The sequence below is a fragment of the Vanessa atalanta genome, chromosome 10, assembly GCF_905147765.1.
Source record: "Vanessa atalanta chromosome 10, ilVanAtal1.2, whole genome shotgun sequence".
Lineage (NCBI taxonomy): Eukaryota > Metazoa > Arthropoda > Insecta > Lepidoptera > Nymphalidae > Vanessa > Vanessa atalanta.
In genome coordinates this window covers 1,871,826-1,888,219 of record NC_061880.1, presented here as the reverse complement: position 1 = coordinate 1,888,219, position 16,394 = coordinate 1,871,826, and the positions used below count along the sequence as shown (strand labels likewise).

At 33.3% G+C, this 16,394-nt stretch overlaps 3 protein-coding genes across 5 annotated transcripts in view; 1 reads left to right on the top strand and 2 right to left on the bottom strand.

Moving 5' to 3' along the window:
• Nucleotides 1–2,519, bottom strand: part of LOC125066860 (cytosolic purine 5'-nucleotidase) — a 40,200-nt gene extending 37,681 nt beyond the window's left edge. The window contains exons 1-2 of one of the 2 annotated variants that reach the window (XM_047675154.1): nt 2,355–2,519; nt 1,904–2,125 (exon numbers count right to left, since the gene is read on the bottom strand). In XM_047675154.1, the coding sequence (XP_047531110.1) occupies nt 1,904–2,100 (197 nt within the window). In that variant the 5' untranslated portion in view covers nt 2,101–2,125; nt 2,355–2,519. Of the gene's footprint in view, nt 1–73; nt 398–1,903; nt 2,126–2,354 lie in introns of those variants that run through there. The other variant, XM_047675153.1, reaches the window with a different exon arrangement.
• A 573-nt stretch (nt 2,520–3,092) lies between these two features.
• On the top strand, nt 3,093–5,180 carry LOC125066863 (BRCA1-A complex subunit Abraxas 1-like). Its single transcript, XM_047675160.1, has 3 exons — nt 3,093–3,328; nt 3,407–4,402; nt 4,670–5,180. Exons 1-3 carry the CDS (start codon nt 3,245–3,247, stop codon nt 4,784–4,786), a joined length of 1,197 nt encoding a protein of 398 aa, XP_047531116.1. The 5' UTR covers nt 3,093–3,244; the 3' UTR covers nt 4,787–5,180.
• A 1,683-nt stretch (nt 5,181–6,863) lies between these two features.
• LOC125066861 (Hermansky-Pudlak syndrome 1 protein homolog) lies at nt 6,864–14,454 on the bottom strand. Of its 2 annotated transcripts, XM_047675158.1 has the most exons (11): nt 14,271–14,454; nt 13,802–13,948; nt 12,756–12,868; nt 12,239–12,460; nt 11,706–11,836; nt 10,470–10,605; nt 9,928–10,051; nt 8,355–8,635; nt 7,825–7,972; nt 7,256–7,455; nt 6,864–7,087 (listed from the first exon to the last, which is right to left on the bottom strand). In XM_047675158.1, exons 1-11 carry the CDS (start codon nt 14,364–14,366, stop codon nt 6,910–6,912), a joined length of 1,776 nt encoding a protein of 591 aa, XP_047531114.1. In that variant the 5' UTR covers nt 14,367–14,454; the 3' UTR covers nt 6,864–6,909. The 2 variants fall into 2 exon arrangements, with proteins under 2 accessions (XP_047531114.1, XP_047531115.1); XM_047675159.1 differs by lacking the exon at nt 7,256–7,455 and having other exon boundaries at nt 7,825–7,983; nt 8,360–8,635.
• Between the last annotated feature and the right edge of the window lie 1,940 nt (nt 14,455–16,394).

The window sequence follows — 16,394 nt, the reverse complement described above, 5'->3', positions numbered from 1 at the left end:
TAACATTAAAAAACACAATTATGCCCTTACAAAAAATGTTCTAAATGTATTGACTGAGATACATAATACACACCTATGCTGCAGTTCCCTTTTATCAAACCATGTACTTTGTATCGTTGTCAGAGATTCAGCGAACGTATCCAACTCCGCTTCAGTTCGGTCACTTCTCATCAAGGGTTTGTCAATGCCAACAACAGATTTATCAGGTATTTCAACAGCAACATCGCCGGCGAGGAACGTCACCGGTTTACGCTTCGTTGACGAATTGGCGCGCGCGCGTATATCTTGCGGGCTCAGTGACGGTGACAGGGGATAAGCTATTTCAAATGCATCCGGCATTTTAATAACAATTTACAAAATAACGATGCGCAATACGAAATCAACCGAACGCCGTTAACGTTCAGCAGTTACTGTGGAACAATTCACCAAACAAGTAAATTGTTATTCATCCTAAACGATAACATTTTGACGGGTCACGGTTCGAATCTGATGTAAATGTTTTTAATAATCATTATCGCGGACAGTTAAAATTACAATACGTATTATAATTTAAATTACGAATTGATATACAGTTTGGGTTAAGATATTCCTTTTTATTCCTATATCAAATCTCTGTTTTGAAATATGTTAAATACCTATTTAACAGCGATGTATTGTATCACTAGTAAGTAGTACTGCAATGCAGAGATCTATGAAATATTCAGTGTGACAGGTCATTACAAGTCTGGTAGTGTGAAAGTGGATTTACTACTCCAAAATTTAAATATATATAACAAAATACCATTAAACTGTAATATAAAACATATTTAAAAAAAGAATGATTATTTATATTTTTTTGTTAAATATTATTATTAATTTCCAGTAAATTAGTTATTGTACGGTGTATAGAACTTATGATAATGCTCATACCGTATTTGACATTTTACAACATACAAAAGATATCTATCCATTCATCAATCTACTTTTTACAGCAGAATGTCGAAAACTTTCATGTCATGCAATGTCATTGCTCCTATATTTGTAAAACTCCAGCTATCAAAAATGCACAGCCTTGAAAATGCCCTCATCATTACACAGAAGTAGAAAGCGATTGTCTAAACATCCAGTTAATTTAGCTTTAAATAAATTGACTAAAACTCAGTAAAGCCTTTAGTTAGTATTGTAAATAAAATTTATTTATTGAATCATTAAAGTCATTAAAAAAACTTAACATAAACTTTGGACTATATTTAATTTAATGATGAAATCTCATTCTGTTAAGTCCAGACTCACAAATCCTAACTGAACACAAATATAATTTAAACATGGCAGTTTTATCTAAAACTAATTTAAAGTAATTTTAGATAATATTTTGATGCTAAATGGTATTATAATTTTATAAATTTCAAATTTGTTATTGTATTTTTTTTAGAGCTAAAATTACTAAAGTCAAAATGCAATACAAAATATTTCGTAGGAACTTTTCGTGTTGTGTCGGCAATGTAATTTGAATTCTATATTTCCAGTTTACTAAAACATATTGAGAAACAATACCAAGGTACTCTTTGATTTAAAAAGGTGCCACCTTTCTTTTTTCTAAACCTTTTAAAACATATTATGCTTTAATAAATGGGCTGTTTGATTTTAATATCAGCATTTTATTATGGTAAGCAATAAAATACTTATATAAAATTTTAAAAATAAACTATATAAACTTTAAGCTTGTTAATAACATCTATAAAGATAAATAATACGCAATCCAAGATTGAGTACATTTAGAATCATTATGTATACAATTGGTTATAAAAATACTTTTGAACCACACTTCTATAAGAGAAAGATATAATATTATTATGTTAAAAGAGGCATACAGCTCTTGTACTATTTAGCTATATCAATATTAGTAACTATGCAATTTTCTTACCTATGTTCAGCTCGTCGGTAATATTTCTTTGATAACAATTTATCTTGGCTAGTTAAGCATTCCTTATTTTTACAACTATCCATATTGAGCAAATTAGATGTTTTATTACGAATATAAAACTTGTTTACTTTGTTATTAAATGTAAAAAAATCTTGATTTTTAATTTTTTTCACATTGAGACCTATTCCCCTCAACATAAAACTTTATTGTGATATCCGTGAGCTGTAACAAATTAAAATCATATTAAAATGATAAATTCTAATAACGTTGCCTTATCTTAAGAATGTATACATAAATACTAAAGGCATAACATTCTTATTTATTTTTAATTCTCGACAAATATTCAGAGATTTATTAGGTTTTAAATCTGAATATATTCTCACGACATTATTAATATAATTTAAAATATAGAAATAATAAACCAAAATATAATAATAGAAAAAGCACTTACTGTAATATTTATATCCAATATATTGCAATTACATCTCAATAAAGAAAAAAAGCGGTTTGCCGCCACTAGTACTACGATCCCACTTGTATATATTATAGTTATATATTTAACTGTTACATTCAATCAAATTCTATTGTTAAATTCGCATGACGAAACAACCATGATACTACCAAAATACTGAAATTTTCAGGATCGGACGTCGCATAGCATAGACAATCACAGACGATAAGTACGATAATAATATAGTTAAGGGTGGGCAAATATATTTTGTGTTGTGTGTGTGTTTGTTGGCTCACCAAAAATATATAAATTAGGTACTTTCGTATGTTATATTATTTTCGGAGTAATAATGAAAATTTTTAAGTACGTAGTTTTATTTACCTTGAACATTTTTTCTATTAACATTATAAAATGACCACCTTTTTTGATAAAAAGGACAGAAATATATTGAGAAATTGTTTAAAATTATACAATTATAAATTATCATATAAAAAAAATATATGTATTAATACTGATTGAATTCTCCTATTTATTTTTATCTTCTCGCTCCTAATTACCTTTTTTTTTGTCAGAAAATATAAATAAACGTTAATAAATCGTAGCATATAAAATATAATTAAAAAATATCAATAGGTTTTAAAACAATTTCAAAGAAATTGCTAAAATTTGGTAAGCTGTGTATATTTAGATAAGGCAATCTGATCATTCCTTTCATTTTATAATAATTTTAGATAGGTATCTGTTTTCTCTAATGTCATTAAGTAATAAGAATAACTAATAAGTATAAACTTGCGACTCAAAAATTAAATATCAAGATCAGAATTACAATACTCATAAAATTATGTTAAAATATTGTTAATTAAAAATTCATGAGCATATTTTAATATCAAATGGCTTACACGGAAAAGGTGTCGCTAAATGGCACCGCTCTCTCGTTTTTATTATACGAATGTATGAATTCCGTGAATAGTCAGGTATGTTCATATATTTAACATAAATTACTTAGTTTATGGTTATAAAATTTATTTAATCAACGTTATAATTTTTTGCAGGAGGGCTTTCTCATAGGTGATGTGACTTCTCAGATTACTAACCATATATCTGACTCTCAAAACGATAATGCCAGACTGGACACTCAAATAGTGATAAGAACTGTTCTACCTTTACCTTCGGTATCATTATTTTATTTACCTACCGGAACAATAAAAGAAGATGTGCTCTCTGAACTGTTGTCCAATGTAGCAACCGAAGTTGTGGGATGGTACAAATACAGAAAAAATAGTAGCATTAAGCCTACTTTCCGGGACAAGTTAATATCGAAGGGATTGCAGAAATACTTTGAAAAGTATCATGGACGAAAAACATTTGTTTCTTGCAATTTATCTATTAAAACATCATCGATCAGCTCAACACATACAGTAATATATCGATTCGGTAAAATTAACTGTTTTGATATGTACGAACATGTTGAAGATGTTACGGCAAATTTGGGTGAAAAACTTGCAGGCTATAAAAAACCTACTAAAGTGTCTCCACATTGCATATTCCATAAAATTGTCAAAGAGAGTAATGTTCAGAGTAGTAATGCTATATTGGTTATACAAGAGGCAATTGATGTGAGACTTATTAAAGAAGCAAAAATTGCTGCTAAAAATGAATGCACCATTAGAGAACTTGAGGCGGAAATAAAACAAATGAGTAACATTTTAGCTGATAAACAAGTGGTTGACCTAGAAGGCGCATACAATAAAATACTGAATGAAAAATTTGTAAACAGAGATGTTGAGATGGCCCAAGCCTGTATTGAGGCATTAAAGACACCTGCGACTGTTGATATTCTCAGCATTCCAAATGTTATTTTAAATAGGAAAAGTACTATTACATCAGATAGTGCCAATTCTGGAGTTCAAGTTGAAATTAAAAGTAGAGGCATTAGCCCAGAGTTAACACCTTCAAGTTCAACAAAACCTCAAACCTTAAATTATGCAGCTGTGCTTAAGAAAAGTACAGATTCTGCTTCTACTAGTGCAAGTGCTCCAAAAGATAATGTAAGTATTACTATAATTGTCTATGCCCATTATAAATGTCTATTTTTACCTTGCTAAATAAATGTCGAGAAACCTCTGTCAATACAGTTTTATTGTTTTTGTTGAAAATATATTTATTTACATGCATTAAAATAAGATATATATTGTTATGTTCTTTTGTTGTTATTTGAGACCTTTAGTATATTGTAAAGCAAGTAGTTATCTAAGCTTTTTAAAAGAAAAACATCATAAATGTATGTCTATTCATTAGCATTTTGTTGATTACAGAAAACCAAAAACTATGATGAAGATTTAATAAGTTTTGATGTTGAAGAGAAACATAATCAAAAACCCATCGTTATCAGTGATAATCTCAGTGTCGGTGGTAGCTCGCCCGAGTATTAGGAGTGCCTTAATTTTGATTAATTATAAAGTTACCATAAATGATTTTAATATCAGTTTTTGTTATTGACCAATCACTAACATTATCTTAAATCGACATGTTTTTAAATATTTCTAAGAGTTGCTGTACAGTTCATTGTTTTAAAATGTCTGAACATTTTATTAAGTATTTAATATATGTTTTCTATTTACAATTTGTTTAATCACTAAATGTCATCTAATATTTCAGAAGCTAAGGTATATAGTTAATCTCTTATCCTTACATAAATTAATCTACGACATTGAGAACTACTTAATTTTTATTGTAATGTGTATAAATAAGCTGATTGTGAAGGGTAATGATGTAAATAACAATAACCTAGTTTAAATACAAATTACTCTGATTTGTGGTTATTAGTTAATTGTTCAAAATATGTCTCTTAGAAGAGTATTTTTGTAATAAATATCATCATGTAATTTTAATTGTTTTATTGAAATACTTTAATTTTTTCATAATTTCCAGAGTTGATTGTAAAGGCTGGTATGACCTTCATCATATACTTTCAAATAAGACATTTTTTTATTTAAGCACAGATAAAAATACAGCTTTATTTGCGAATTATTAATAATTTATTCGTTTTGAAGACCACACATTACATGTCTGCATCAATTACTGAAGAAAATTTGGATAGCAAAATTATGGCCTAATAAAAAAACAGGGAGACAGTTGTTATTTATGGCAATCTTAGAATAGAAATACGATTTTGGGCTTATTGCAAGATTACGCACAAACAACACAGTCGCAATCGTATAAATGCACAAACCAAATTATTTCGAATTAGTAATGAATTTTATTTGTGGTTTGTTAATGCTGATGAAACTACAGGAAAACTAATCGAGTAGATCACGCTCACCATCCCCAGAAGAAACCAGTGGCGTTAGGATTCTGGGATTCAAAGGTTCAAATTCCGTTACTTTATGTTTGATTATTTATCCAAGGGAGTTCCTTTATATCTACTCGTTATTGCATGCTGTTTTGCTGTTACCACGGTGTGTTATAGAATCAAGAAAAATCATCTAGCAATTTAGAAGAAAACAAGACAAGACAAGTATTCAGATAGAAAACTTTAAACGAAGGGTTTGAAGCAGCCGTTACTAGTTATTTCGAAGGCCAATAATAATTTGTCAAACATTTTCTTTAAATGAAAAATGTTCTTGAACACCAAGCCAAGTGCATAGAAAAATTTTCTTATGTCGGAAAATAAATCCTTATCAATTGATCTTAGTAAGATATATTAAATAAAATATTTTTTATTTATACACTATTTAATTCATAAACAAATGGAATGGTACAATACTTAAAAATAGTATTAAATTATATATTACTTATATAGAAATTATAAAAACATTTTCTTATGGAATTCAATTGTTCTACATCATATTTACTGACTAGAATAAAAATTAGGTACTGCAAATTCACATGCTTATGGTAAGTTTTTTTTTAAAGGAAGTAAATGATGATGCCCACGGCTGGGCGCGGACCATCTCTCCTATTCAGCTTATGAGCTTATTTTACTACGTTACTTCCGAGTGGGTTGATGTATACAAATGTGGCAGAATGTATTTCGACACATGCAGGTTTTCTCATTTTTTTTCCTTCGCCTCTGAGCTTATGATGAGTAACAATAAAAAAAAATATATCATGAAATCTCATTGATTATTATCGTCATTATCGGCAAGATCGGCAATCGGCAGAGGCTTTATGTGAATCGTAAAGTTCAAAAAATATTTATTTCGATTTTAATGATATGATAGATCAATCAAAGCTACAGTTTATTATTGATAGACTATTCTCAATATGGTACATTTTAATCGTTATATTAAAACACTACTTAAACTTACATTAGTATCTTGATAATTGAAACTGAGAAAAAAATAACTTTTTTCCAACTTCACAAAGATAGATACATCTTTGTAAAGTTGGAAATAAAGACATACAACAATTTCTAATCTATTTAAGTGTCCTTAGATTAAATGTACCGGTAGTAAATTATCACGAACGACTACAAAAAATTGTATTCGTCAAAAAAAAATTTACTAATTTTACGGGCTTTTGGAAGAAAATGTTGTTATAATTAAAGTAAAATTTAAAGTAAATCGGAAGCAAATGTCATGTTTTCCCCGGTCAGCTCGTAGACGGAATGCGCCAGTCGGCGCGCTTGCTGCACGGCGGTGGAGGCCGGCAGCAGGCCCAGGTGGATGCAGATCAGCTCCTTAACGCTCACTCCTTGGCTGTCATTTGGGAACGCTAATTCTGTCAATTGTCTGGAAAGTAAAAATTTTATATACGTGAGTGTTTAAATCGTCCAAGGTCTATTAGTTAAGAGGCTAGCTAGCAATTGTATATAGTTTCGATGAGGTGGCGGACAATATTATTAGAAGCGAAAATTTTACGAAATGAGGCGGGGAGGCGGGGAGGCGGGGGGTATGCACCTGTAGAAGACGCCGCGGATGTCGGCGGGCGGCGGCAGCGCGCGCACGGCGGCGGGGTGCGGCGGCGCGGGGGGGCGCAGCGCGGCGCCGCGCCGCTCGAACCAGCGCACCGCGCACACGTGCAGCGCGCCGCAGCGCCACACCGCCGCGCCGTAGCCCTCGCGCAGCGCGCGCGTCGCGTGCGACACCGTGGCGCGCACCTGCCGCAACGTTAAGGTGGACCGATGCTATCGATAGTCTATCGATATTATAGTCACGTGTCGATATTATCGATAGTTCTACAACACTAAAGTGAAGGAATTCAACAATGGAGGTTTCTAATTCTTGCAATATCTAAATTTATTGGGTCATGTTTCGTATTTCCGCCGCCTTTCTGAACTATTTTTAAAAACGGCTACAATTTGGCAGTTCTTTTACGACCTGTCGTCACCACCTCTCCGTTGGAATGCTTTTTGTTAATCGATTATCTGTTACTAGTTGACGTGCTCGAATGATAGTGCGCTCAACGAAGTTCAGTCGGCTGTTCCCAGCGTCGGACCCCGCAAGTGCCCCCGTTTCCCTGGGCTTACCGTGTGGGGAGTGAGCATGTCGACGCAGTCGGCCATGTCGGGCGCCAGGCAGCGCGCGGCGAGGCGGTCCACGTACACGAAGTGCACGAGGCCGGGGAACTCCTCCACGTACTTGTGCGTGAGGGAGCCGCCCGGGACCGTCTCCCCAGTGAGTGCATGCTAAGCGGAATTATTGTTTGTATAGATTTAAGATTTAAATTAAAAGAGGAAAATAGTATGAAACATAACAGATTTTTTAAATTTAAATTTTTAAGTTTTCATAGTAGGTACGCTCTGACAATACAGATCTAAAGAAGATTGTATTTACAAGTAAGCAGCTACGTCACGTTTCCCGTACATTGCGTTCATAATAATAATAATTCGGAATATCTACGCTACGAGTAACCGTGCTAGTCTCGAATGGCAGATAATACATGGAATTGACATTATACATGTACGTACTACGTATGTATATAATATTACTAAAATAAATTTAAAAACGACACGACAATGTACATTACGTAAATAAAAATATTTTATGAAAAGGATATGATACCAAGCTGAAGTATCGCGTCGCTTTAGCGCGGAGGAACTCGATGTACGGAGATAGGAGGTTCTTCAGTTCTTTCAATGACGGTTCCAGTCTTAGACTCGGTATATCCGGTTTGAGTTGTTCTACGACTGCTTCGAGGGCTGTGTGCATGGCGATGGCGGTCGTTTCCGGTGTAAGAGGAGTCGTGGTGGTGCACGACTTGCGCAGTTCCAACATTCGGCTCGTAACTCGAGCGCACAGTGTGGCATTGGTTTTATTTTTACGCAGAGCGTCCGTTGTCTGTAAATTTTAAATTCATATTTGCTAAAATTAATATTTATTTGTCGTTAAATAAACAATAACATTTTCATATACCGAATTTCATTTAAAAACAGTCGGTACAAAGGGAAAAACGCTTAAGTGCTAAAACGGTGATTTGTAAAAATCATTATTCAAAAGCAGTACATTAGTGCTTTAGCACTAAAGTGTATCTTTACCAAAGATAATATATTTTATCATCCGTTCAATGGAAAATAGTATTTTTCAATCTAAACATTCATATTATTTATGAATATTAAGGCCTTTAACTTCGTGAAATTTTCTTTATTAAGAAACCATTCGTTTTACGTTTGTATACTCTATTCCAACCATAACAGGAAAAAAGCTAAACAAACAACATTTGACTCTTAGGTTTGGTCTAACTCATTTCTATTGTTTTAAAAGATTGTACAAACATTTAATTTTTTGTAATGGAAGCGCGGGTCATCCTAACACAAGTACTAGTCCATACTAGTAACTAGGTTTTCGTTCTTAACTTGTTATATATTAAGTTTTGTATATAACACAATAAACATTTTTATATTTTTATTTGCCAGCAAATTGACGCGATATCATTGGCCGAGAGCTTCATTCATTAATCTATGATATTCACTATGGATTTGCGAAGAAATTGCATTTTAAACATCGACGAAAGTGATATGCGAATTTTGGATGAAAAATGAAAGTTGAAATAAGTAGTTAAGTGTAATAGTGTTGTATTATAAATAAAGATATATTAATCATAAACTCTCAGTAGTGCACAATATAGCCAAGTTATTAGCGAATCGCATGAAATACGTAAATCTAAGGTTTGTTTATCTTTTTTCCTACTTCGATTGGAATAGGCTAAATGTGTGATGTATCATTAAAAGCAATAATATCCTGTTTGTTTCAAATATAGAGTAAGCCTTATAAATGTGAAAAAAGTAATGGACCTAAAATAGATTCATGTGGGAGCGCACCTGCCACTCCAAAATGATCTCTACATTTAAGTGCTTAGATACGAAATCAGAAATACGGGCGTGACAACTTTGATGTAATTTCTGTTAATAAAAGACCAGTAGCAATCTGGAGTTAGTAAGTGTGTCTTTACACCCCCTTGTATCAAAAAGCATATGAAGCCGTTGGTCTTGTGCCTGGTCTCGAGGACAATAGAACATGCACCTACATTTGTATAAATATTTGGGCAATATTGGCTCGTTTGATTCTCTACTGATATTATTATATTATGATTTTATTGTAGTGAATAGGTATGCAATAGGAATTTTATTTACCTTTTTTAGTGCAACTTCCAATGAATCAAGTGTACTTGGTAAAACTTCTAAGTTTCTCTGCAATAACAGTCTTCGCAAGTTTGATAAAATATGACAAGACAAGTGGACTGAAATACCAATGTCTCTGTAAAGAAATATTAACTTCATCAACGGCATCAATAGTTTTACTTACACAGATACTTGAAATTTGGAGATGATATTTATTTCGTAAGGAAATCATTAAATCAACCCCCTCATAATTACATATTTTTTGCACTCCAAGACGATATTATATAGGACGGAAATTAGTACAGGCATATACATAATTTTTTATATAGGTAGGCAGACTGACCAATGGACCACCGAATGGTAAAAATAAAATATAATCCACCCCTTACATCTCCAATGCACCAACCTTGGGAATTTAGTTCTATATTTCCCCTGTGTCACAAAAATGTTTATATTAGTGGAATAGTGGGTTACACTTTATATATACACTATTTATTTTTTTATGAATTCACATGCAAAGTCACTGCGGCTAATGTTAGTGACTAATTAAATACCTTAACTCCATATCAATGAGAACAGCAAATATAATTCTGGGTGCAATTTCAGCGAGATGTAGGGAGTGCGGAGCGCAAGGAGACCCAGTCGAACCCGCGCAGAGATTCACTATAGCACTGTTCTCCTCGGATAGCCCTTAAACAAATATAATAACATTAGTCTTTTAGTAATAGTACATTATTTGCAATTACATATAATTAGTTTTTGAGAACTTTGTGTATCTAATATATTTATCGTAGTATTATAAAGGGGTAAAATTTGTCTGTATGTAAGGAGTAATCTCCAGAGCTAATGACAGAATGCTACAAAAAAACACTAGTAGAAGTGAGCCTTATTCGTGCTTTAGAGTATAAATTATTTTATTTTTTTTAGCATTAGCAGCCCGTAAATGTCCCACTGCTGGGATAAAGGCCTCCTCTCCCTTTGAGGAGAAGGTTTGGAGCATATTCCACCACGTTGTTCCAATGCGGGTTGGCGGAATACACATGTGGCTGAATTTCGTTGAAATTAGACACATGCAGGTTTCCTCACGATGTTTTCCTTCACCGCCGAGCACGAGATGAATTATAAGCACAAATTAAGCACATGAAATTTCAGTGGTGCCTGCCTGGGTTTGAACCCGAAATCATCGGTTAAGATGCACGCGTTCTAGCCACTGGGCCATCTCGGCTCTTATATATATAATATATTTAAATATAAAATATTATCTCCTTATTAATGTTCTATTAACGTACCTCCAAAACTATTTAATATAGTGAGCTAAAATCTGACGCAGGTTTATTTACCTATTATGTAAGGATTTTTGGAAATTTCAACTTTAAAGAGGGTTGTATAACTTTGTACGAATTTTACCCATTCAAAGTATTCATGTTAATTATGTTTAGTGAGTTTCATGACGACGATGGTCGAGTAGTGTGTACACCAGTTTTCATGGGTACGCCACTCTGAGGTCCCGGGTTCGATTCTCGGCCGAGTCGATGTAGAAAAAAGTTCATTAGTTTTCTATGTTGTCTTGGGTCTGGGTGTCTGTGGTACCGTCGTTACTTCTGATTTCCATAACACAAGTGCTTTAGCTACTTACATTGGGATCAGAGTAATGTATGTGATGTTGTCCAATATTTACAAAAAAAAAAAAGAAAGTCGGGCTGGACAGCCAGTGGATATGTAATTGGATCGAAGCATAGTTATGACAAACAGTTTCTAAACAAATTATGTACATTCAATATTATACTCACAAGGTATATGAGCATTTTCACAATGATCACCATCATTAATGTCCCTTAATTCCTGCCAATATTCCTGAGCTGCTATGCACTGGATACTCAGAAGTATCACATCTGGTGGCATAAGATCTTCACAACCACGGCTAAAACATTGCATCTTTTTAGTAACTATATATATATATATATATATTTTTATAGTTTTGGTTGGCGGACGAGCATTTGGGCCACCTGATGGTAAGTGGTCACCACCGCCCATAGACAAAGGCGCTGTAAGAAATATTAACCATTCCTTACATAACCTATGCGCCACCAACCTTGGGAACTAAGATGTTATGTCCCTTGTGCCTGTGATTACACTGGCTCACTCACCCTTCTAACCGGAACACAACAATACAGTGTACTGTTATTTGGCGGTAGAATATCTGATGAGTGGGTGGTACCTACCCAGACGGGCTTGCACAAAGCCCTACCACCAAGTGAATAAATATGTAGTATATAAATAATATATGTTTAAAACATATAAAAATAATATGAAAGAAGTCTACCTTGAGTACAACGCTAACATCTTATCGCCCACAAACAACATCAGATGATAGTGTTGATTTGGGGAACATTTGATATCTTTTGAAACAGATTTCAAAGCATTAAGAGCCGCTCCCGTTGCACCAGATTCACCAATCACACCACTTGCACCAGGAATCGAGTCACCTTTCCCACGGCTTTCTAGAAGTACTGATAACCAATCCTGGTATATAGAGGAATGTAAACTGTAAGGTTAATAAATTTAAATTTGATAACATCTTTGAATAAGATTTTAAATTAACATGGTTATTTTTATTACTAACAGTATTTAAAATTTATTTACTATGTTTCTTAATTTTATTTTGTGGAGCTCGATATTTCGACATTATCTACGAATGTCTTGTTCACGAGAACTCGAGTCTCGTGAACAAGACATTCGAAATATCGATATTTCAAAAACACTCCACAAAATAAAATCTTTGAATCTAAGTCTTGACTTATACTAGTATTAAGGTAAAATTATCTCATATTAACACTTACAGGTTAATGTTCTGTCCGCAGATATGCTGCACAAGAGTTTTACAATCGAGTAGTTCTTGGTGTGAATCATCAACATCATCCTCACTGATGATCATGAACACATGGTCCAACCACTGCAATTTATTAATAAAGTTGTAACATTATTGATTTAATGGTAATCTATCTGGCTATATTATTAATACATATTATAAATATAGTTAAGGTAATAGGTAATATTTGTTTGTTTTTATGTAAGGGGTAATCTCTAGAACTAATAATCTAATTGCAGATTTTTTACTGGGAGAAAGTGTTATTATTCCCGGAGTTCTATAGGTACACCGTACAACCATTCAGATCATTAGTATTTTATACCTAAAATATCAATAAATAGCTCACTATTCTACTGTGTATTAAAAATATTTCTATGGCAGGAGAATTAAAAGATGAACAAACCATGCCATATGACAATAGCTCCACATACATAGATATATAATAACAGTTAACAATATATACTTAAAATTAAAATATTCTCTATCAAGTAATAAAAGCACTTTTAAATCTGATATTACTATGCTGAATTAAATAGAATCTTCCATTGGGTCGAAAAGTATTATCTACCAAGAAGAACTCTTTTCGACCATTTTAATTAGATATGTCAGTAAGGTAAAATTAAATTTTTATATATCCAATTACTAAACCCATGCTTTTTTAACTTTTATATTATATTTTATTGAGTGATATGCCTTATTTATCAATGTTTTTTTGATATTAACTTTAAATTCATTTTAATTTGACTTCCAAAATAACAATAACAACTTTACCAAGAATAAAAATATTTTTCATGAATCTATAACAAATACCATAGCTACCATATTGGAACACAACAAATTATGACCTGTCCGTTAATATATTTATTTATAATAAATTATTAAATTATAAAACGTGAGTATTAATCTAACACAAGCATATTATAAATGATGAGAGACTGAGGAACATAAAGGAATATTAAAAAAATAAAAATATCCAAAAAGTTCATATATTGAAAAAAAATTTTTTTCGGTACAAACCTCATCGAAAACAATTGTGGTGTTATCCTTACATTGCATAGAAGTATATGTGTTACTGAATTGAGCTGCCATCACACGTTGTGATGTAATAATTGGAGACAGCAACTGTGATACATGATGACTATCACTGATGTTTACATCTTTTTCCTAAAACAAAAATTCAAATTCACATTTAATAATAATTAAGTTACTTAATGCTAATGACTAAATAATTTAGATTCTATCATTATATTAAATAATCGTTTTACTCTTTACGATGTTTTTTGTGGAAATGTGTAGAACATTTAGAATTAACCTTTTCAAACTGGTATTAGAAAAAATAAAGTTTAAATACCTATAATATGGAACCTGCAACGAGGTGCAAGTTAAACGTAAAGGAGTTGAGTTTATATTAAATTAAGAAGCTAACCATAAACCTGTAGTAATTTTAATGCTTTGATGGAATGAAAAATAATATTAATTAACTTACCTGACCATTAAAAGATTTCATTCGAAGTATAAAGTCGTCATCCCATTTTGAAAAGAGTAAATCGTTTACAGTATCAAAAATCAAAACAGCCTTCATGGCTGTTAGTTAATAAGATTTTAAGCTGTTAAATAATTTATTAATTTAATTTTACCAACACAAGTACATAACATACAAGGACAAACAACTTCCAGACTGCCAGTGGAATCTGTCAGATTTGACAATTGTCAAATTGACTGACATATTTACTATTTCAATTTCAATTTGATGTTGCCATTAGTTGTAAGCGAACTGCTTAATGTAATTATGAGTACCTATTTATTTTACCGTTTTAATTTCCTTGATTCGGCGTAGTTCTAGTCAATATTTGATACACATTCTTAGCAGAAGTATATAGTTAACAGCGGTACGTATTATTTTATTAGTGGTGGTGACTGGTGCCGCTGCATACCTTTGGGTAGCAGCCGAATGCAGAATGGGGGCGGCCAAATTTGTTACTCGCCGGACGATTCAAACGATGTTGCTGATTCTGTCACCGATGAGGTGCTTCAGGCACTTCACATCGATCCATCACCTACACATCGCCTACAAGGCGAAAATTTTGCCTCACATTGACTGCTGCGCTCAACTCTGTCCGGGACCTCCTGAGTACCAGTTTCTACCATTAGCCCGTATATAACACGTTATTGACGATCAAGCTCTTTCCGACCTTCTTGATCCTTTGGGTTTGCGTAGAGATGTTGTATCAGTCTGCATCTTCGATGAATTGTTTGGATTAATCTTGGCTGCTGAATTTCACCTTCAGACATCGCATCAGAATTCGAAGTTTCATCCGCACCATTTAAATTTCCGAAAATCCAGAACAGCATATTAAAGGAATTTTCTGCCTAGCACAACCACATTGTGGAACCAGCTTTCGCCGGTGGTTTTTCCGAACCGATACGACTTGAGAACCTTTAATAAAACAGCCAGCCATTTCGTCGTCAGATTTGCTATCTCATCGGATTATGAGAGTGATGGAATAGGAAATACAACTGTGTTTGCGCACACACTTGGTGGTAGGGCTTTGTGCAAGCCCGTCTGGGTAGGTACCACCCACTCATCAGATATACTACCGCCAAATAACAGTACACTGTATTGTCGTGTTCCGGTTAGAAGGGTGAGTGAGCCAGTGTAATCACAGGCACAAGGGACATAACATCTTAGTCCCCAAGGTTGGTGGCGCATAGGTGATGTAAGGAATGGTTAATATTTCTTACAGCGCCTTTGTCTATGGGCGGTGGTGACCACTTACCATCAGGTGGCCCATATGCTCGTCCGCCAAACAATGCCATAAAAAAAAAAGACACTTGCGGACTACTACACTACTTAGTTGAGTAGCCTCTTTTGAGAAAAGTCACCGTTGCTAAAAATCGATCAGGGGAACATCAGATAACTACTATAACCGTTCAATGCCCCTGAGTGAAAGGAATACGAATTCATCAATTGTATATGTACCATTGAATAATAATGATACCTACACTTATCTCGTAAGTATTAACTTCAAATAATTTGCAAATTCTTTGAAAAATAGTAAATGTAAGTAGTTTTAGGGGTCATGAAATTACTGCACTTATTTAACACAGTTTTTTTGATAGTTTGTGTCATTAAGGCTTTGATAAATGATTTCAACAAGAAAACCTCGTCAGAAAGTTGCGTCCATAAAACACTACAATCGTCGCTGTTAACCTACCTTGAAGAGTTCACACAAAGTCCTAGCGAAAGTAAGTATGTTCTTTTGGTCCATATATATCTTCATTATCTAAATATATGACTCACTTTTAATTAACTTAAAAACATATATAACTTAGAAAATGAATATACCTACTAAGCACCATTAATTATCTAGAATAGAAAATTAGCTTATAAATATTCCAAGAGCAAAAGAGAAGAGGTCTCCTAAGGCGCCAGGGCGCCGGCGCCACGCGTTGCGGTGCACTTCGCCGATGATCATCGGTGAAGTATCCCAAGGGGTGTTCAAAATCTATTGAGCTGAGCTTATTGTACTAAAAACAGGGCTCATTATATCCAAAAAACAATTTTATTTTAACAATCAGACAGATTTGTATCCAGAACCTAAGGATCTTT

Coding starts and splice junctions, on each gene's coding strand:
- LOC125066863 (XM_047675160.1), top strand. CDS start 3,245: ATGGCTTACACGGAAAAGGTGTCGCTAAATGGCACCGCTCTCTCGTTT. Junction 3,329..3,406: donor TGAATTCCGTGAATAGTCAG/GTATGTTCATAT, acceptor AATTTTTTGCAG/GAGGGCTTTCTCATAGGTGA. Junction 4,403..4,669: donor CAAGTGCTCCAAAAGATAAT/GTAAGTATTACT, acceptor TGTTGATTACAG/AAAACCAAAAACTATGATGA.
- LOC125066861 (XM_047675158.1), bottom strand. CDS start 14,366: ATGAAGGCTGTTTTGATTTTTGATACTGTAAACGATTTACTCTTTTCA. Junction 11,837..12,238: donor ATGTTAGCGTTGTACTCAAG/GTAGACTTCTTT, acceptor GCAATGTTTTAG/CCGTGGTTGTGAAGATCTTA. Junction 7,973..8,354: donor CGATACTTCAGCTTGGTATC/ATATCCTTTTCA, acceptor GCATGCACTCAC/TGGGGAGACGGTCCCGGGCG.